The sequence below is a fragment of the Podarcis muralis genome, chromosome 10, assembly GCF_964188315.1.
Source record: "Podarcis muralis chromosome 10, rPodMur119.hap1.1, whole genome shotgun sequence".
NCBI lineage: Eukaryota > Metazoa > Chordata > Lepidosauria > Squamata > Lacertidae > Podarcis > Podarcis muralis.
Genome location: NC_135664.1, coordinates 73,706,515 through 73,728,956, shown reverse-complemented (window position 1 = coordinate 73,728,956; position 22,442 = coordinate 73,706,515). Strand labels below are relative to the sequence as shown.

General features: G+C 49.5%; 1 protein-coding gene across 1 annotated transcript in view; it reads right to left on the bottom strand.

Annotated features, from left to right (window-relative positions):
• LOC144329037 (uncharacterized) overlaps positions 1 to 19,764 on the bottom strand; it is a 46,066-nt gene extending 26,302 nt beyond the window's left edge. Inside the window, exons 1-4 of the mRNA XM_077935479.1 lie at positions 19,541 to 19,764; positions 13,081 to 13,225; positions 10,477 to 12,545; positions 358 to 669 (exon numbers count right to left, since the gene is read on the bottom strand). Coding sequence (XP_077791605.1) covers positions 358 to 669; positions 10,477 to 12,427 — 2,263 coding nt within the window. The 5' untranslated portion in view covers positions 12,428 to 12,545; positions 13,081 to 13,225; positions 19,541 to 19,764. The remainder of the gene's footprint in view (positions 1 to 357; positions 670 to 10,476; positions 12,546 to 13,080; positions 13,226 to 19,540) is intronic.
• Positions 19,765 to 22,442: the final 2,678 nt, after the last annotated feature.

Sequence of the window (22,442 nt, the reverse complement as noted above, 5' to 3'; positions counted from 1 at the left end):
TCAATTATACTTTACTGAGCTTTCAAAGCATACAGTTCTCACTGGGTCCCAAGTGAGGCACAAAACTTAGCTCCTGAGAGCAGGTCCAGTTTCAACAGTAAAAAAATTTAGCAGACAGGAAATCTAAGTCAGACACACAAACCGGCAGAAGGGAGCAAGGGAGGAAAGAGGCTGGAACGACACAGAGCAATGCGTTTTGTCAGGGAATGGTCTGAAGCCAAATATTGGGGAATCCATTCTCAAGCAGATTAGCTTTCCTCAGAAGAGGAGCTGGAGGGGGAGAAACGGCCCCCCTCGTTTCCAGTGGTCTCAGAAGCAGGGAGAGACACAGACTCTCACAGAGTTGTCCATTATCACTAAAGCTCTTTCCGCACTCCATACATTTATATGGTTTCTCCCCTGTGTGAGTCCGTTGATGTTTTCTAAGGGATCCATTATCACTAAAGCTCTTTCCGCACTCCATAGATTTATATGGTTTCTCCCCTGTGTGAGTCCGTTGATGTGTTCGAAGTATTGCATTCTGACTGAAGCTCTTTCCGCACTCCAGGCATTTAAATGATTTCTCCCCTGTGTGAGTCCGTTGATGAATTCCAAGGGTTGCATTGAGACTAAAGCTCTTTCCGCATTCCATGCATTTAAATGGTTTCTCCCCTGTGTGAGTCCGTTGATGTTTTTTAAGGGTTTCATTATCACCAAAGCTCATTCCGCACTCCATGCATTTAAAAGGTTTCTCCCCTGTGTGAGTCTGTTGATGTTTTTTAAGGGTTTCATTATCACCAAAGCTCATTCCACACTCCATGCATTTAAATGTTTTCTCTCCTGTGTGAGTCTGTTGATGTTTTCTAAGGGATCCATTATAACTAAAGCTTTTTTCGCAATCCATGCATTTAAATGGTTTCTCCCCTGTGTGAGTCCGTTGATGTATTCTAAGGTTTCCATTTAAACTGAAGCTCTTTCCACACTCCGTACATTTATATGGTTTTTCACCCGTGTGAGTCCGTTAATGTATATTGAGGTGTCCGCTCCGACTGAAACTATTTCCGCACGCCATGCATTTAAATGGGTTGGAGAATTCTGCTGCAGGTGAAGGCAGGCCCTGGTGGATGGAGAGGATGAGAACAACAGTGAATCCAACAGTCAAGAAGGCAGATTCTGCCTGTGCGGAAGAGGAACGTGAAGGGCAGATGGGGCTCATCAACCTGGGAAGGGAGCCCATCGAGAAGGAAAACTCTGGTTGTAACACCGTAAATTTCGCTCAATAACACGCAGATTTTTTCTCCTAAAAAGTAAGGTGAAATGTCTGTGCGTGTTATTGAGCGAATGTGTGGTCCCTGGAGCTGACTCGCCGGAGCGCAGGGGCAAAATAGGCAAAAATCAGGCAAAAATAAGATCGGGCAGGCGGGCGGAGCGAAGAGGGAAGGCGGAAGCTTTCCTGCATTCTGCCTCAGGGTCTTACTGCCCACCCGCTTCTGTTGCTGCGTTTGCTCAAACTCAACAAAGAGCAGGGAATCCCCTGCCCTCCTGGCAAGCAGAGGGTTAAGGAAAGGATCGAGTCCTTCCTTCTAATTCTTTCCTAGTCACACTGCGTGCAGGCTCCAGCCCACCACTTCCTCCTCTCCATGCTCTAGGGACTCGCAGGCAGCCGAAAAGCATGCAGGTGGGAGAGAGAGAGAGAGAGAGAGAGAGAGAGAGAGAGAGAGAGAGGGCTGGCTTGGGTGGGTGGGTGGGACTTTTGCTTTACAATGGTAGGTTTCTCATTTCTTTTCCAAAAGCAGAGAGCCCTGCCCCCAGGCCCCCTCCAAATTACAGCTTCTCCAAGCAATGTACTGCTGGAGGGAGACAGTATGTTTGTTTGGAAGAGAAACCCTGCTTCCCTGCTCGTAAGTAACAGCAGGCTGGATTGCAGAGTGAGACATGGAAATCTCTGGATTTATATGCTGTATATCAAATATCTTAATCTATACTTTCTACAGAATCTCCTGGTAAATCAGAATCTCCTGAGCCAGGAGGATTACAGCATCTCTCCTCTCCCCTTCATTAAAAGCCTAATACTCTTCTTTGAAGAAGTATAACGTGAGAATGTTTTATATATATATTTTTTAAAGTTCTTTTCCTCATTGTGCGCTATACACTGATAATTGCTGCCACAATAACAATTGATTGAAAATGGAATTTAGTCTCCCCCCCCCCATAGAGAGCTGTTCTTCAAACGTTTAGCCTTAATACAGTGGCTGATGTAATACCCTTCACTAGGCATTTTATATAGGGACATTAAAATTGATTTTCTACATCTTGGCAGATGAAAAAAAAGTGTGTTACATGCCCTATTGCCCAAAAGTGTGCAAGCACAGAGCAAAGGTTGCAGTGACAGAGGTGGCCAAAAAAGAAATACCGTAAATAAAAAAGAAATCATACTTCGTATATCCTGTCTGGCTTGGGGGGGGGGCTTTTGCTTTCCTTCGCTCCCCATTTAAAACGTGGTGACAAAGCACGGATCCACATGGATCCTCAGGATTTTTGCATTGGGTCACCCCAAATTCACCATCAGATCACATTACATGTCCATGGCTACAGTCTGTACCAAAAAAATCACACACCCACTGTTGCCTGGGGCTGCAATGGTGCAAAAACGTGGTTACAAAGCATGGATCCACAGGATCTTTGCACTGGGTCACCCCAAATTCACCATCAGATAACATAGCATGTCCATGGCTACAGCCTGCACCAAAAAAATCACGCACCCACTGTTGCCTAGGGTCGCAGTGGTGCAAAAACGTGGTTACAAAGCATGGATCCACATGGATCCTCAGGATTTTTGCATTGGGCTACTCCAAACTCACTGTCAGATCACATGTCTGTGGCCACAGCATGAACCACAAAAATCATACATCCACTGTTTCATTTAGAATATTTTTTTTCTTGTTTTCCTCATCTAAAAACTACGTGCGTGTTATGGTCTGGTGCGGGTTATAGAGCGAAAAATACGGTACTTTGGTTCACTACTTCACGTCCTCTTGAGTTATCTTCAGGAGAAGAAAATGCTATGGAGGAAAACGTACAGAAATCCAGAGTCTAATTTCTATGACGGTTGGATGGTGCCCTGGACACCTCCTTCCAGCCACTCCTGCAGCCAAGCTGGTGCCTAACATACTGCTCTGCTTTCCTTGAGACCATATAAGCCAGGCTGAGAAGGGGGTCTTGTTGTCTAGGCAGCCCAGGACCCCCAAACACACTGTCCAGCCTGGCAGTGCTGCTAACACAGCAGTTTCAGGGGGAGCGATGATCTCAGACCTGTGTATCAAAATCTCTCCAATGTGGAATATGTAAAACAGAAGTGCTGTTTATATCATACATCAATTAAAAACTAATCAGAGTATTTGTCTTTTGAATAAAAGGCCACCAAGTATCTGATGGCCCTTCAAAGCTAATAAAATATTGTGCCTGGAGCTTTTGTGGGTGCAGGACCAGGAAAGCTTCTTCCACCATTATCCTTCCAATTGGGATTCAGGCCTCACCATGGGACTGAAACTACGCTGGTTGCGCTGGATTATGATCTCCGATGCGCTAGAGTCCGAGGGGAAAGCTGTTTCCTGGTTCTGCTGGATCTGTCAGCGGCTTTGGAGACCTTTGACTTTGGTATCCTTCTGGACCCTCTAGGGGAGCTAGGGGCCCTGCTATGCAGTGGTTCCCCTCCTTCCTCCTGGGCCATGTCCAGAACGTGGTGTTGGGGGATGAGTGTTCTGACATCTGGGTGCTCCCTTGTGGTAGCAAGGTTGCCGTAAACTATAGTCCCACCCACAAACTCTCATTCACACACAGCCAGTCAATTTGGTGGGGGGAACACACACCTCACCTTTGCTAATACTGGTAGTCTATCGCCTGTATAGGCACACCCTGTGTGTTGAGCCTCCAGCCACACAGGGACTGTCTATCATGAAAATGGGTCCTTTGACTGGGAAGATTCATGCAACGGCTACCATTGTATGATGATGGGTTGTATCTCAGCTTGTCAGTCACTCTGATATTGCCTACAAAGAATAAGCGGAACAGAAATGCTTTTGAGGTGCAACTTCTAGATCAATCCTGAGAGCCATTCCATGGACTCTGCACTCCTGTTTCTGATGACAGGTGTACATTATCCTCAGCCTCAATGAACCAGGTAGTGGAAGAGACACTTTAAGATGGAAGCTTGAGAGAGAGGAAAAGGTTTCTGGCTGCTTCCTGGGTGGGACTGAGGAAACAAAGAGACACTTCTGAGAAGCCCCCCCCCCCCCCACTTTCTTTCGGGATTTTCCTGTCCTTTCCAGGCGGACCAATTGTTGGACTTGGCAGAACCACTGTATCTGCCATTAATTTGATTTTGAATTGATATTAGGATGAATTGATTTTAGAATGCATTTTAATTAATTGATTGTGATTTTATGTAAACTGTGTTACTTTTATTGTTGTTAGCTGCTCTGAGCCCGGAGGGCGAGATATAAATATTAAAAGTATTGTTATTATTATTATCTGGACACGGCAGGGGCTTATGGGGTGGGAATCGGGTGGAGCTTGCAGGAAGGAATCTTCCGTCTTGTTAACGGAGAAATCTGAGGGGCCCCCTGGACAAAAAACAAGGACACCAGCCAGGAGTACCAGAGCAAAACAGTAGCCAGTAGGCTTGGTATTTATTGAAGACTGTCATGACAGGACTCCCACCTGCCACCAGGTGGAACAAGATGGAAGCCCCAAACAAAAGAGAACCCAAACTTTTATTAGCTGCTAATCCCCATGTTACACCCCCCCAAACTACATCACTAATACATCACGGTTACATCATGAAAGGGGAGGTCTGGTGGCAGTAATCTGAGCATCCTGGACCCTGCCCCATGGTTGCCCTTGCACCCTCCACCAAACACCCATCAAGTGTAACAAAAGAGAGATTTACATTTCCCTGCTAGGTGCAGAAGTGTGTCAGTACCCAGAGCAGAACAAGGGGAAGGGGTGCAAAAAACCATGACCGCCATGTGGCCTGACTTATGCCCCCCCCCCCACCAACAAAAAGGAAATGGCTGGCTGGAGGGCAGTGGATGGCGTCATCAGGGGAGCCATGCCCCTGCTACAAAACAAAAAGACCCCCCCCCCCACGGCTAGCTGGCTGCCCGCCCAGAAAGAAAAGGGGCAAAGTTGCGGCCTAGCCTGGTGGAGGAACCATGCCCCTTCCAATCAGGCCAGAACTTACCTTAATCCGGCCGCGAGGACACGCTCCTGAGGATCCTGATCCTGGAAGGAAGAAAACAAAAAGGGGCTTGGACAAAGGGGTCTGCCTCTTTTCTTTGGCCTTTGCCCCACCCCCAGCCGGCCACCCATTGTCCTCCCTGACCTGTTTCTCAGCCAAGTTAATCACACCCTTTTGTCTTCATCTGGGTTGGTTATTTCTGGAATGGCTACCTGTCTGGCACTCAGGTATCAGGATGCCAGGGATTATCACTGAGGCAGAGGGGCTGCTGAGTTGCTGAGCTCACATGTCTATAGGAATTTCTGAAGTTACCCCAGTGAGCCAGTACATAGAGACATTTATCAGTGAATTCCTACATTTGGTATTGTGCAGGAGAGGCCCTTTGAATAAATAGGAATAAACTGTGATGGAAGTGCTTTGTGGGGACAAGTCACAAAAGTGATGGTGCTGATTTGGGTAGTGGGCTGCATGTGCATGAGGTCTGCTGAAGGTGAAACCCCCCCAACGTATACATAAATTACTGCAACAGTATGGGCAGGGCACTTGCTTATGGGGTGGGAGTAGTATGGAGGTTGCAGGAAGGAAGGGGTTTGGGGACACGACCCCCTACTTTCCAGGGATTCCACTAGTAGCTTTGAAGGGGTGGCCGATTCCTGGGTGGGAGGGAGAATCCAAGGCGGCCCCTCGAGAGAATCCCCGCGGACGCCATGATGGAGACGTGTCCCCAAAGACTGGTCTACCTAGCTCTCTCTCCCCCCCAATGTTGCCCCTGCCTGCCCCAGGGATGCTCCCCCTCCCCACTTCCTCGACCCCCTCCCTCTGTCCCAGAGTCTCCCCTGAACCCAGAGCCCCCCCTTGGCGCGGCTCACCCCACGCCCTGCACTCCCATCTCTCCGTCCGGAGGGGCCCCCCAAGACGAGCAGGGGAGGGACAGGGGGGTCTCTATCCAAGCGTCCATCACGCCCCTTAACCCTTTCATGGCCCACCTCTCTCCCCGCGGAACCCACAGCGCCCCAGGGATGCCTGCGCGGGGAAATGGGGCGAGGGGGCTTCGTTGGGATCCCCTGGGTGCGCTTCCTAAGGGTCCAAGGAAAAACCCCTTCGCAGCACGCGTGCAGGGATCCAGATGCACGAAAGTCGCTTTGGGGAGCTGGAGGGAGTCTCTGGATCCTTCTCTCCCCTTCCCCCGCGACCCCTTTACCTCTTTGTCCTCGCTCGCGGTTCTCCTTCCTGCAACATCCACGTGGGTGGGGTGGGGGATCTACCTGCCGCCCCTCCTCCCCTTTCCGAAAGCGCGCGCCCCTAGTGCTACGGCGCAGAGCAGCAGTCCGGCGCAAAAGCTCCACTTCCGGGAGAAGCAGGCAGTTTGGGAGGGGGGCTCTCCCCCCCCCCCCCACATTCCCGTGATACGGACAGGAAAGGGGGCGTATCTACCCGCACCTCTCCACCGTCCACCAAAGGATCCGAGCCGATGACCTCGACGGTGCCCAGCTTTGCTAAAGACCCTAAGCCCCCACACCGTTGCATAAGCACCACACTATACCCCTGGTCCGTTAAATAAGATGCCTATCTCCTTTTCTGTACGGGCGAAATAAGCCCGCCATCTTTTGAAGCCTCTCTCTCTCGCTCTATCTATATCATGAGTTTACCGTATCAGCCTACGTTCCCCATTCGTTTCAATGGAAACTGTGTCCCCATTTGTTTCAATGGCCGCGTTCTAGCCAATCAGAGCCATGCATCCGCTCTGCAGAATCAGCTCAGCGAGCCTCTGCACGTCTCATTTAACCTCCTGACAAGCCGCTGACAGCTCCCTGCTGGGAGAACAATGGAACCGAAACTTGCGGACTCATAAAAGTGTCAAACCTTGCAACAATGTAACCATTTTATTTCCGTCCTCAATTATGGCTATACGAATGGACTGAAACAGGTGGAAACTTCTTAAGTTAATATAAAATCAACCACAGCTCCAATTTCTTTAGTTTTGGTGTCAATCAACTCAGTTTTGTCAGGACTCCTTGATGCTAACCCGGCCTCCATAATCCCTGAAGCGGCAGGTCACGTACTCAGGAAAACCCTAATCCTTTCAGATCGTTCTGCCGACCCCTTCCTCCGGGCAATGCCAGGTGGCAGACGATTGCTGCTGTTAAATCCAGGGGGGGGGGGGTCAGTCAAGACAGAAATCCATCGGGATGGTGGATTGAATCCTGATACTTTCCAAGGCGAAGCTCAGGAAAGCCTTGCAGCTAGGGGGATGTGTGAATACTGTTGTGGTGCTTTGGGGGAAAGGGTAGTTAAAAGGTGTGGGAAACTGGGGTTGTGGTGGAGCAATGAACCCCAAAGACTGAGAATTCACTGTGAACAGGACTGGCCCACCCAAGCCTCACCCCCTTGCCTAAAGCCTGACACCCCGCAATGTGACAGGATTGTGACTCCTGCCCTCAGCAAGCAAAATAGTCCCCCCCCCCACCGGAACAAGGCAATCTCCGGGATGCTGAGGTGCCCTGAGGGCTGTGCGGGACCCCCATTCCTTGAAATGTAGGGAGCCGTGGGCTGTGGCTCTGTGTGTGTCTCAGGCAAAAGGGGGGGGGGGCTGCTCTGTGTGTTTTGCTAGCAGTTAAAATTGCACTTTTTGGGGAAAGAGCTTTCTTTTTGTCTGCTTTGCATTGACGCTTTTGTCTCCAGCTCAGCCAGGGGAGCTGGGGCTGGAGGGCCAGCTGTGTGTGTGTGTGTGTGTGTGTGTGTGTGTGTGTTTGTGTGTGAGGGGGGGGCCCCCCCTGCAAGAAGAGGCTCCCAGCTCTATGTATGTCTATGTATTTTATTGTCTCTTTCTTGGCCAAGATGGACTGAGGCTGTGAGGAAAGCACTTTGTGTTTTGCTTGAAGGCTCCTGTCCGGCTGAGGGCTGGGGCTGCAGAGATCAGGCTCATTCCCCCCTTTGCACAACTGCGAGTTCTCTGCCTAGGACTGGTGGGCTGTGCAGCTGAGGGGGGCATTTATTTATGAGTCATTTCTTTCTATAGGCTTTCTCACTGTCGGCCTTGCTGGGGCAGCAGGCCACCAGTATCTTTTCAAAAGGCTTTCCCCCACCTTTTATTTTATCTACTACATGTCAGAAGGGCAGTGAGCCCCTCTTGTGTAACAACTTAAGCAGGAGAGCATAATGGGGGGGGGGTCACACTCATAGGACGAATGGACTCCATTACAAGGCATGGTGAATAATTTTGGCAAATGCAAATACGGTGGAGTGATGAACCCCAAACAAGTGAGAAATCCATCCGGACAGCCCCCCCCCCCCCCGGGCTCGTAGGACCTGGACCTAACCAACCAGGTCTTTAGAAGCATGACAAAACACCCTGGATGTTCGGAGCAGTTTGCATACGCAGACTCCTGGGTAGCGGTCCTGAGAGAGAGCCCTACGTGGCTACAGACGTTGAAAGGACAGTATTGTACCTCGCTGATGGTGCAGTGGGCTCTGGAGGAGGCAAAAGTAATTGAACCCCAAAAGAAAGAGGACTTTTCCAGAGGAGAGGAGAAAATGAAAGAACCGACCTGGCCCCCAATGGCTCCCATATCAGCCTTTAATTGGCCAGACCTAGGAGTTTTGATAGCCTTTGGGGGCATAAAACACCCGGACTCCGAGCCTTCTTCCCTTGAGGGTTCCCCAGCTTGTGCCTCCCCCGTTTCGCCCACCCAGTCCATGACAGCAAAAGCAGCAACAACAGTAAAATCAGTACAATAAAAATATGCACACTGGTCCTCTGGCAGGAAGAATAATAACTTCTGGGACTATGGGAAAGGACTATTTTCCCCAAACCCCAGAATAAGCAGGAGCTATGGGATGGCCCCATGCGGTTCGTAAGGGAAGATGGGCCCCCCAGGAGACTTCCCTGGTACCTGCAGCCCCTCCTTCCCCCTCTTGCAATAAGGATTGGGGAAAATCTCCCATTAAATTACAGCATTTTAAATTTTCTTCAGAACATGTAGGAGGCAAGGAGAACTTCTGGTGAAGAAGCAGTGTTTGGAGATCACCCGTGGTGGGGGTGAGAGAGTTTGGTGCAAAAACCAGTCACACACATATGCACCCGTCTTGCATGCTTGAGTAGAGCAACTCCAGGGCATAAGCCAAGTATCGGCAGGGTAGGGGCCAGGTGTAGAGCAATTCCCATGCTGAGGTCAAAAACACACACAGAGGCAGCAGGACTTCTTCAGTAATAGTTTACTGAGCTTTCAAAGCATGCAGTTCTCACTGGGTTCCCAATGAGGCACAAAACTTTGCTCCTGAGAGCAAATCCAGTTTCAGCAGTAAAAAAATACAGCACACAGGAAATCTAAGTCAGGCACACACACCGGCAGAAGGGAGCAAGGAAGGAAAGAGGCTGGAAGGACACAGGGCAATGGATGTGTGTCTTTCGCTTCCTGTCGTCTGTGAGGGAAGTCAGGAACTCGGCATCTGCAGGGACTTCACGAAGCAAAGCTTTCTGCCGCTGCTTGCAGGCACATCCCAGAAACACACACTGTGATCTGTGGTGTGTTGCCATATCAGTTGTTTTTGGAAGGTTATCATGATGTGGTCAAGAAACCAGTAATGCACAATATATCGCCCAGCCCTCACTGACCACCAAGTAATCCAGATAAACCCTCTCCCCTTTTCTATCGAAAGGTACATTACATTCTAGATTATAATCACATTGTTTGACATTGCCTTCAATATTTCATTACTATACAGTTTTACACATAATTACCAGAACTTCACATACACATGTTTTAAAGACCAATTTCCTGCTGAGTTCATTTCTGTGAAGAAAAGAGTGGACTCTGAGAGGAAGACGTCCCACACTGTATACATTTAAATGGGTTCTTACATGTGAGCATCTCTGGATGTTCCTTAAACAATCCATTGTAAATAAAGCACTTTTTGCAATCTTTTCATTTAAACTGCTTCTCCTCTTTGAGTTTGTTGATGGTTTGAAGGGTTTCAAGTACTAAAGCTCTTCCTGTCCGTGAATCTGTTGATTTAGAATTTCCACTAGGACTGAACCTCTATCTACTTTTCTGATATTTATAAGGTTTAGCTTTTGTTTGAGTTTGTTGACATAAATCAAGGGTTCCACTCTGACTGGAGCTCCTTCCACAGTCCATACATTTACAGAGTTTCTCCGCTGTGTGTCTGCTGATGTTTTCTAAGGTGTCCATTCTGCCTGAAGCTCTTTCCGCACTCCATGCATGTAAATGGTTTCTCCCCTGCGTGAGTCTGTTGATGTCTTCTAAGTTTTCCATTATCACTAAAGCTCTTTCCGCACTCCATACATGTAAATGGTTTCTCCCCTGTGTGAGTCTGTTTATGTATATTGAGGTGTCCACTCTGACTAAAGCTCTTGCCACACTCCATACATTTATATGGTTTCTCCCCTGTGTGAGTCTGTTGATGTATATTGAGGTGTCCACTCTGACTGAAACTTTTTCCACATTCCATACATTTATATGGTTTCTCCCCTGTGTGAGTCCGTTGATGTATTCTAAGGGTTGCATTGAAACTAAAGCTCTTTCCGCACTCCATACATTTAAATGGTTTCTCCCCTGTGTGAGTCCGTTGATGTGTTCTAAGTTTGCCATTATCACTAAAGCTCTTTCCGCACTCCATACATTTAAATGGTTTCTCCCCTGTGTGAGTCCGGTGATGTGTTCTAAGTTTGCCATTATCACTAAAGCTCTTTCCGCACTGCATACATTTAAATGGTTTCTCTCCTGTATGTGTCTGTTTATGTATATTGAGGTGTCCACTCTGACTGAAACTCTTTCCACATTCCATACATTTAAATGGTTTCTCCCCTGTGTGAGTCTGTTGATGTTTTCTAAGATTTCGATTATTACTAAAGCTCTTTCCACACTCCATACATTTAAATGGTTTCTCCCCTGTGTGAGTCCGTTGATGTGTTCTAAGGGTTGCATTGAAACTGAAGCTCTTTCCGCACTCCATACATGTAAATGGTTTCTCCCCTGTGTGAGTCTGTTTATGTATATTGAGGTGTCCACTCCGACTGAAACTTTTCCCACATTCCATACATTTATATGGTTTCTCCCCTGTGTGAGTCCGTTGATGTTTTCTAAGTTGTCCATTATCACTAAAGCTTTTTCCACACTCCATACATGTAAATGGTTTCTCCCCTGTGTGAGTCCGTTGATGAATATTGAGGTGTCCACTCTGACTGAAGCTCTTTCCACACTCCATACATGTAAATGGTTTCTCCCCTGTGTGAGTCTGTTGATGTATATTGAGGTGTCCACTCCGACTGAAACTTTTTCCACATTCCATACATGTAAATGGTTTCTCCTCTGTGTGAGTCCGTTGATGAATATTGAGGTGTCCACTCTGACAGAAGCTCTTTCCGCACTCCAGGCATTTAAATGGTTTCTCCCCTGTGTGAGTCCGTTGATGTGTTCTAAGGTTTGCATTGAAACTGAAGCTCTTTCCGCACTCCAGGCATTTAAATGGTTTCTCCCCTGTGTGAGTCCGTTTATGTTTTCTAAGTTGTCCATTATCACTAAAGCTCTTTCCGCACTCCATACATGTAAATGGTTTCTCCCCTGTGTGAGTCTGTTTATGTATATTGAGGTGTCCACTCCGACTGAAACTTTTTCCACATTCCATACATTTATATGGTTTCTCCCCTGTGTGAGTCTGTTGATGTATATTGAGGTGTCCACTCCGACTGAAACTTTTTCCACATTCCATACATTTATATGGTTTCTCCCCTGTGTGAGTCCGTTGATGTATTCTAAGGGTTGCATTGAAACTAAAGCTCTTTCCGCACTCTATACATTTAAATGGTTTCTCCCCTGTGTGAGTCCGGTGATGTGTTCTAAGTTTGCCATTATCACTAAAGCTCTTGCCACACTGCATACATGTAAATGGTTTCTCCCCTGTGTGAGTCTTTTGATGAATATTGAGGTATGCACTCTGACTGAAGCTCTTTCCACACTCCATACATGTATATGGTTTCTCCCCTGTGTGAATCCGTTGATGTATATTGAGGTGTCCACTCTGACTGAAGCTCTTTCCACACTCCATACATTTATATGGTTTCTCCCCTGTGCTATTCTGTTGATGTCTTCTAAGTTTTCCATTATTGGTAACGCTCTTTCTGCACTCCATACCTTTAAATGGTATCTCCTCTGTTGGAGGTCGTTGATGTGAACTATGTGTGCTCATTCAATGAAGAATATTCCACATTTTAATTTCTATTCCTAATGAAACGAAAGGTGCACCATTCCCTGGAGTTTTGACTGTCTTCTCCATCCCCTTCTTCAGAGTGGGAGGAAAGTAAATCCTGTTGGGTTTCAAGGAAGAGAATTAAGGGAAAGACAACACATCAACCTCCATTAGCACATTCTCCTATTTCAACGTCTCCTACACTCCCTCACCTCCTACCCATTTTCCCAATTTTTAGGAACTGAAGTTGCCATGTCAAATGATAGTAATTCAAGAGCACCTTTCCAAATCCTCAATCAATGTTCATAAAGCAACATGATTCTTTAAAGAGTGATGTGCTGTCTGATCTTCTGCCCGTCTTCTGGCGCAGGACTATCCTAAAATGACACTGAAAAGCAGGATATTCAAGGCAAATAGATAAACTGTACTTGGCGGAAAGTGTAGTACCTTGAAAATGTTGTATTGATTCACTAATGCCTCGTAGTTGTGTTATTTCTGGGGACATGAATTTATTCCTGTTCTGTCTTAAAGATCATAATCATACGATGTCATGGGGTGTTAGGGGAGCGGTAGTACCTTTGGTGGGGGACATGTTGTCCACCTTCTGGGGTAATCTACCCACCATTGGTCCCCACCCTGCACTCAGCTCTCACCTGTTGCTTCCGGAAGCTGTCAGCATGCAATAGGGGCCACAATCCCAGGAACAGCTTCAACTGGCCTGCTAAACCAGGTGAGGATAGCTGCTGGGTCTCAAATTCTTGGTGGGTTGGGGAATTCTGCTGCAGGTGATGGCAGGCTCTGGTGGATGGAAAGGATGAGAACAACAGTGAATCCCACAGTCAAGAAGGCAGATTGTGCCCATTCTGCAGAGGAAAGTCAGGGCAGATGGGGCTCGTCAACCGGGGAAGGAAGCCCATCGCGAAGGAAATCTCTGGTCGTAATACTTTGGTGCACACCCTCACTTCCTCTTTTTTTACAAAAAAAATATTTATTTATACATACAACAAGAAAAAAACACACACAAAAAAAACACAAATACCAAATTACACACAAATTACAAAAATAACCATAGACACATAATTTTCTTGGCAAACAATAAAACATCTATTGGTCTTAACACTAAAGACCCAACTTCCCGTCTATTCCATATTTCAAATTCATATTAAGTATTGCCAATACAGTGGTGCCTCGCAATACGAAATTAATTCGTTCCGCAAGTTTTTTCTTCTTGCGAGTTTTTCGTCTTGCGATGCACGGTTTCCCATAGGAATGCATTGAAAATCAATTAATGCGTTCCTATGGAAACCGACTTCGGACCAGGTCCGGGGACAGTCTGTCCCCCGACCTCTTCTGAAGGCTGGGGGGGGACAAGGGCTTTTCTTCCCACCCACCCCCAGCATTTTAAAAAACCCCGGGACAGCGGAGGGCTTCTCCGCTGTCCAGGGCGATCTTAAAATGCTGGCAGGCGGCATTTTAAAATCGCCCCGGGACAGCGGAGGACTTCTCCGCTGTCCGGGGCGATTTAAAAGCCCCTGGGAAGGCAGGCGGGCGGGGGGCGAAGGTCCAGGACGTCTTCTGAAGGCAGGCGGGGGGCGAAAGTCTTTGCTCCCCCCGCCTGCCTTCAAAAGCCGTCGGGGACAGGAAAGCCAGGAGAAGCCGTGCAGCCCTTTTAAAGTGCGCGCGGCTTCTGCCGGTTTTGCGGGAGGTGGGGGAATTCCCCCACCTCCCAGAAAAGCCAGGAAAGCCCTGCGCAGTGTCTCCCGGCAAGGAGAGGCTGCCCGGGGCTAAAGGGGAAGGCAAAACAGCGAGCGGGATCCATCCCGCTCTCTGCCTTGCCTTCTTCCATAGCTGCGCGCAACCCCTCCGCAAGGAGACGCTGCGCGCGGCTAAAGGGGAAGGCAAAACAGCGAGCGGGATCCATCCCGCTCGCTGCCTTGCCTTCTTCCATAGCTGCGCGCAACCCCTCCGCAAGGAGAGGCTGCGCGGGGCTAAAGGGGAAGGCAAAACAGCGAGCGAGATCCATCCCGCTCGCTGCCTTGCCTTCTTCCATAGCTGTGCGCAACCCCTCCGCAAGGAGAGGCTGCGCGGGGCTAAAGGGGAAGGCAAAACAGCGAGCGAGATCCATCCCGCTCGCTGCCTTGCCTTCTTCCATAGCTGCGCGCAACCCCTCCGCAAGGAGAGGCTGCGCGGGGCTAAAGGGGAAGGCAAAACAGCGAGCGGGATCCATCCTGCTCGCTGCCTTGCCTTCTTCCATAGCTGCGCGCAACCCCTCCGCAAGGAGAGGCTGCACGTTTCTCCGCTCTCCCGGGAAGGCAGGCAGGGGGGAGCAAAGACTTTTGCCCCCCCGCCCGCCTTCAGAAGAGGTCCAGGACCTCTTCTGAAGGCAGGCGGGGGGCGAAAGTCTTTGCTCCCCCCCGCCTGCCTTCAAAAGCCCTCCGGGACAGCGGAGAACAGGAAGGCAGGCAGGGGGGAACAAAGACTTTCGCCCCCCGCCTGCCTTCAGAAGACCTCCAGGACCTCTTCTGAAGGCGGGAGGGGGGCGAAAGTCTTTGCTCCCCCCGCCTGCCTTCAAAAGCCTTCCGGGACAGCGGAGAATCGCATTGCCCGGGGCAATTTTAAACCTGCTGTCCCGGGTTTTTTTAAATGCTGCTGGGCGGCAGCGCTGCCACCCGGCAGCATTTTAAAATCGCCCCGGACAGCGGAGAAGTCCCCCGCTGTCCCGGGGTTTTTAAAAAACCTCTCCGCCCCCCGCCAGGCTTCGGAGCAGCCTTCCGAAGCCTGGCGGCAGGAGGTCCGAGGACAGTGGGGAAGACGCGCTGTGCTTCCCCGCTGTCCCGGAGATTTCCCTATGGGCTTTCGTCTTGCGAAGGAAGCCCATAGGGAAATTCGTTTTGCGAAGCGCCTCCAAAACGGAAAACCCTTTCGTCTAGCGGGTTTTCCGTCTTGCGAGGCGTTCGTCTTGTGGGGCACCACTGTACACACATTTTTTTCATAATTAAACTTATTCTCAATGAATCTAATTTCTTCTATCTACCTAGCAACTATCACTGACGTTCATCGAATGCTGCAACAGAATTTAAACTACTATATTTATTTTTCAGATATTCTTTGAAAACCTCCCATTTAGAAACAAATTCCTGTTTTGATTTATTCTTTATTTTTTCTGATAAACCATCCAATTCGGCATATTCTGTCAGCTTTTGGATCCAATCTTGTATAGAGGGGATTTCATTACTCTTCCATTTTGCTGCAATCAAAACTCTTGCTGCCGCCATCGCATATAAAAAGATACCCTTCCTCTTTTCTGGAATATCCAGATCTGTTATTCTCAGGAGGTAGGCCTCTGTTTTTTTATTGAAAGAGATCTTTAGCATTTTTTGCAGTTCTGCATGTATACTCACCCAGAATACCTGTATTTTCCTACATATCCACCACATATGGTAGAATGTTCCTGAGTCTCCGCATCTCCAACAATTACTTGACACATTTTTATACATTTTTGAAAGTTTCCATGGTGTTAGATACCATCGATGTTGCATTTTTTGAAAGTTCTCTCTAATTGTGTAACAGTTTGTGAATTTCCAATAGATCTTCCATAAATTTTCCCATTGGGCCATGGTTCCCTCACTTCCTGAAGGAGCATCTCCACCCCCATCGTTCTACCTGGACACTGAGGTCTAGCACCGAGGGCCTTCTGGCAGTTCCCTCACTGCGAGAAGCCAAGTTACAGGGAACCAGGCAGAGGGCCTTCTCGGTAGTGGCGCCTTCCCTGTGGAGAACAACAACTACCAGGCTTTTAGAAGACATCTGAAGGCAGCCCTGTTTCGGGAAGCTTTTAATGTTTGATGTATTATAGTATTTTAATATTCTTTTGGAAGCCGCCCAGAGTGGCTGGGGAAGCCCAGCAAGATGGGCGGGGTATAAATAATGAATTATTGTTATTATTATTATTATTCCTCTTGAGTTATCTTCAGGAGAAGAAAATGCTATGGAGGAAAACCTACACAAATCCAGAATGCACTCCCTAAGATGGTTGGATGGTGTCCTGGACAACTCCTTCCAGCAACTCTGATGGCCCCTTGAAAGCTAATGAAAGTCTTGGGCCTGGAGCTTTTGGGGGTGCAGGACCAGGAAAGCTTCTGCCACCATTATCCTTCTGATTGCGATTCAGGCCTCATCATGGGACTGAAACAACCCTGGTTGCACTGCTTGATGATCTCCTATGGGCTAGAGACCAAGAGGAAAGCTCTTTCCTGGTTCTGCTGGATCTCTCAGCAGCTTTGGAGACCTTTGACCATGGTATCCTTCTGGACCCTCTAGGGGAGCTGAGGGCACTGCTGTGCAATGGTTCCCCTCCTTCCTCCTGGGCAATGTCCAGAAAGTGGTGTTGTGGGATGAGTGTTCAGACCCCTGGGCTTTCACTTGTGGGGTGCCTCAGGGCTCCGTCCTCTTCCCCCATGCTTTTAAATATCTATACGAAGTCACGGGGAGAGATCATCAGCGGGTTTGGGGTGCGTGTTCCCCAGTATGTGGATGATACCCAGCTCTTCCTCTCTTTTAAATTTGAACCAGTGAAGGTCCTGTGTGAGTTTCTGGAGGCAGTTGGAGGATGGATGGCGGCTAACAGATTGAGGTTGAATCTTGACAAGACAGAAATACTGTCCCAGGGGAAAGGGGGCAGGCAGATGTGGAAGACTCCCTAGACCTGATGGAGGTAACTATGCCCCAAAAGGACCAGGTGCACAACCTGGGGGTCATTTTGGACTCACAGCTGTCCATGGAGGCGCAGGTCAATTTTGTGTCCAGGGCAGTTGTCTGCCAGCTCCATCTGGTATGCTGGTTGAGACCCTACATGCCTGGAGACTGTCTCCCCAGAGTGGTGCATGCTCTGGTGATCTCCCGCTTGGACGACTGCCATGTGATACATGGGGCCATCTTTGAAGGTGACTCGTAAACTGCAACTAATCCAGAATGTGGCAGCTAGACAACAGAATGGGAGCAGCCACTGAGACAACATAACACCAGTCCGAAAGGATCTTCACTGACTCTCAGTACAGTGGTGCCCCGCAAGACGAATGCCTCGCAAGACGAAAAACTCACTAGACGAAAGGGTTTTGCGTTTTTCGAGTCGTTCCGCAAGATGAATTTCCCTATGGGTTTGCTTCGCAAGACGAAACGTCTTGCGAGTTCTTGCGAGTTTGTTTCTTAAAGCCGCTAAGCCGTTAATAGCCGCTAATAGCCGCTAATAGCCGTGCTTCGCAAGACGAAAAAACCGCAAGACGAAGAGACTCGTGGAACGGATTAATTTCGGTTTCCGAGGCACCACTGTACATTTCTGAGAACAATTCACATTGTTGGTGCTGACCTTTAAATTGCTGTGGTTGCATTTTTCAGGCATAGATTCCTGTTATGCCTTCTGTCACAAATTTATTTGCTGAAGGATTTTTTTGCTGTCTCTGAGCTTTTTTTCCTACTCTGCTAATTGTATGTCGGACTTGCTCCGGAGATCATTGTGGAGCAGCAAGATCATTGACCTAAAGCCCTACAGCCTCACTCTCTGTAGACCTGAAGGAGCGTCTCCACCCCCATCGCTCAGTCTGTACACTGAGGTCCTCCTTCGAGGGTCTTCTGCTGGTTCACCCCCCCACCCCCATTGAGAAGCGAAGTTACAGGGAAGCAGGCAGAGGGCAAGGAAATGGGCAACTATCTGACATTTGGAAGACAGCTGAAGGCAGCCCTGTATCAGGATGTTTTTAATGTCTGATGTTTTACTGTCTTTTATATGTACTGTAATTTGCCCAGAGTGGCTGGGGAAACCCAGCCAGATAGGCAGGGTAGAAATACTACAATCATTCTAATTATACTGTGATTTTTTTGTAGATATTTTGGAATTCGTACTGCAATATCAGTTCATGAAATGTTATGGGTGGAGAAAATCACAGGGATGCCATAAACGGTAATCCCACCCAAAAACTCTCATTCACATACAGTCTGTAAATTAGGGGAGGTCACACACCTCACCGGTGCTAATACTGGCAGTCTTTGGCCTGTATAGGCACACCTTATATGTAGAGCCTCCAGCCACAAGCACTGTCTACCATGAAAATGGGGCCTTTGACTGGGAAGAATCTCAGCTTGTCAGTCACTTTGACACTGCCTACAAAGAATAACAGGGACAGAAATGCTTTTGAGGTGCAACTTCTTTATCAGTTGTGAGAAGCATTCCATGACTCTGCACCCCTGTCTCTGATGACAGGTGTACATTATCCTCATCCTCAATGAAAAGACATTAAAGATGGAAGCCTGAGAGAGAGGAAAAGGTTTCTGGCTGCTTCCTGGGTGGGATTGCAGAAACAAAGAGCCGCTTCTGAGAAGGCCTCTCCCCTCCCCTCTTCCTCTTGGAATTTCCTCTCCTCTCCAGGGGACCAATTGTCGGACTGGGCAGAATCGCTGTGTCTGGGCAGGGGCTTATGGGGGCGGGCAGAGGATGGAGATTGCAGGAAGGAAGGGAAGGGGGGACAGGACCCCCCACTTTCCAGGGATCCCTCTCAAGTCGCTTTGAAGGGGTGGCCGATTCCTGGGCTGGATGGAGAAGCAAAGGAGGCCCCTTCAGAGATTCCCCGTGGGCGACACGATGGAGAGTCTCCTCACGGACTGGTCTTCCTGTATCTCTCTCTCCCCGCCCCCACGCCAATGCTGCCCTTCCCCGCCCCAGGGATGCTCCCCCCGACTTCCTCGACCCCCTCCCTCTTTCCCTGAGTCTCCCCTGCACCCAGAGGCCGCCTTGGCGGGGCTCCCCCCTCGCCCTGCGCGCCCCATCTCCCAATCCAGAGGACACCCCCCGCCCAACACGTGCCACACGGGGGTCTCTATCCAGGCGTCCCTCGCGCCCGTTAACCCATTGATGGCTCGTCTTTCTCCGTGCAGATCCCACAGGGCCCCAGGGATGCCTGTGCGGGGGAAACGGGGCAAGGAGGCATTCGTGGGGACCCCCTGGGTGGGGGGCCCCATGTCCGCCGCTGCCAAGGCGCCTAAGGGGCCCACGAAAGATGCTTTTGGGAGCTGGCGGGGGTCTCTGGGTCCTTTTCTCCCCTCCCCCCGCAACCCCATTACCTCTTTGTCCTCGCTCCCGATTCTCCTTTCCTTTCCTGCAACATCCACGGGGGGGGGGGGTCCCTGCCGCCCCTCCTCCCCTTTCCGAAAGCGCGCGCCCCTAGAGCTACGGCGCAAAGCAGCAATCCGGCGCAGAAGAGCCACTTCCGGGAGAAGCAGGCAGTTTGGGAGGAGGGTTCACCACCACCCCCTATTCCGGGAACAGAGGTCGGGTGGCGAGGAGGAGGAGCAACATATTGGGGAGGGGATTTGGGGTTGTGGGGGCGGGGTGAGAGGAGGATGTGCGGGGAGGGGAGGGAAAGAATTGAGACGGGACGGGGAGGAAGGTTATTCCCCTCCCGTTTTCCTCCTGTAGATCAGGAGAGCGGGTGAGGGGCTGATCCTGGCAATCCAATTACAAATTGGGGTCCCCCACCCCACAATGTTTACATTGCAAAATCCTTCCCTCGCCCACCCCACGCCTTGAGCCGTGCGCCCGTGCTTTAGGTATTGCCGCTCTTCAGACCAGGATGGGGGGGACTGTTATACGACTCCCCAAAACCCCAAGTCCCCACCACAGCCTCGGCCTAAGGCCAGGACTATGACCGTGGACACAGTCACCTTCCATTTTACAACAGCGAAGAGGCTCAGAGAAGCAGCCTATACAACTGTAGCAAGAAGCGGATACCATGAATCGTACCGTGTCCTCCGAGTATCCAATATAGAAAACTAGAAACGTCAAATACCGGTAATCTCCCCAATTCAACGGTTTGACCGATTTCCTTGGTTCCCACGACTAATGACTCCTCTGGAATTCGGGGATCTCGGGCTCCCCCTGACTCCATAATCCCTTTGGAGGCAGGAGGCGATGCAGGGCAACACATGCCCCAGGCAGAAATCCATCGGATTATGGATTATTCTGGTACTTTGGGGGAAAGGTGTGGGAAACTGGGGCTGTTGACAGGGGTGGGTGACGGGTCCATGTTTCTGAATGCCAAAGACTCCTACTTTGTGACAAATCTGTGATGCATCAAAGATGCTGTGGAAAAATGTATTGTGGGAAATGGGGAGAGGTCTTAAAAATTCATGCAACCATATGTTCAGAGTTCCTACTCTTGGTGTGTTTGAACCTTGTTGCAACAAAGAAAGATCAGGTCTGCTGACCACTGTTTTGCATCTTTAACTTGGCTGGAGACTCCTTCTTTTGCTGACCAGAGGGACCCCCAGGGAGTGGCACCTTGAGGAGCTGGGCAGCGGAGTAAATCCGCACCCCAGGATTTTTTCCTTCTCAACTCTTTCCCACCTGAGCCTCACCCCTAAAAGCCTGACACCCGCAATGTGATAGGATTGTGATTCCTGCCCTCAGCAAACAAAATAGCTCCCCCTCCCCCCACTGGAGCAAAGCAACCCTGGGATGCTGAGGTCCCCCAGTCCTTGAAGTGAAAAAGGGAGGGGCTTGGGAAACCTTCAGGGAGCAGGCAGGGAGGGGGCTTCCCAGGCTCCAGAAGTTCATTCTCAGTTATTCCTCCCCACCCTCTCCGGCTGCCTCTCCTCCTTTCCTACAGCTTCTTCACTTGTGGGGAAGCTGTGGCCCTTGCACAGGGGCCCCTTGGGCCTGATCCTGCAGGGCTTACCTGGCATTCCTCCAGATGCAGGTGAGCCCTCCTTTCTCCTTCAAGGTGAACAGGGTTTCCCAAATTTGGGTCTCCAGCTGTTTTCGGACTACAGCTGCCATCACCCCTAGCTAGCAAGACCAGTGGTCAGGGATGATGGTGGAAAAGATCGTAAAATAGCTCCTTCTCCTTACGGGATGCACGAGGAGCCTGTCTAGGAAACAGTCGGTCTCCCAACAGTCAGAGAAACTAACAGAGACCAACCAAGGTAATGCTGGCTCAAAGCGGCTGCTATGCCTGACCTTTTATTAAGGTAAGAAAAGTAAAGGACCCCTGGACGGTTAACTCCAGTCAAAGATGACTATGGGGTTGCAGTTCTCATCTCGCTTTCAGGCTGAGGGAACTGGCGTTTGTCCACAGACAGCTTCCTGGTCATGTGGCCTGCAGGACTAAACCACTTCTGGTGCATGACAGAAACCTTCCCACCACCTATTTATCTACTTGCACTGGTGTGCTTTCAGACTGCTAAGTTGGCAGGAGCTGGGACAGAGCAAGGGGAGCTCACCCCGTTGCGGGGACTCAAACTGCCAACCTTCCGATCAGCAAGACCATGAGGCACTGTGGTTGAGACCACAGCGCCACCCACACCCCCCCTGATCTTTTATTAATAGACCTTCTGCAGCAGGGTCTGAAGCCACTCACGCAGGAGGAAGGTGGGAACTCTGAACAAAAGAAAGACCATACTTTTATAAATTTCCACCCCACCGTTTCCCACCCTTGTAGATCTGTCATGGAGGACGTCAGGAAGGAGGTGCCGCAGGGTGAGGTTACAGGTGAGGATCCCTTGTGAAGTGGATGGTGATAGTGACATTATTCATGTGTTTGCAAAGTACCTGGTGCTAGGGTCTGGGCTGCACCCATTCTGTTAATGGCTGTCCCTTTTGTGATGCTGCAGGAATGGGCAGAGGAAACAGCATTGGAAGCAACAAGCAGTGCATGTATGGGCGTTCACAGTTCCCACTGTTGTGCTAAGATGTGTGGAATGTGATCCATCAGAAGCAGTACAAGTCAATCTGAGACAGATTGAATTGTATAATAGTGAGAAGCTCACACGAGCCTGCAACCAGTTATCTGCTGTGCATGTAAAAAGGGGAATGCGCTCTGCTTCATAAAGGAAATTGCTGCCGCAAGTTTGGAAGGATATTAACAAACAATATATCCTCTCCTGCCACCCTGAACATTCCCACAAGATGTTCCCATCTTTGTGTCAGATTAGAACTCTTACTGGGAGAAGTCAGTCTTTATTTGTG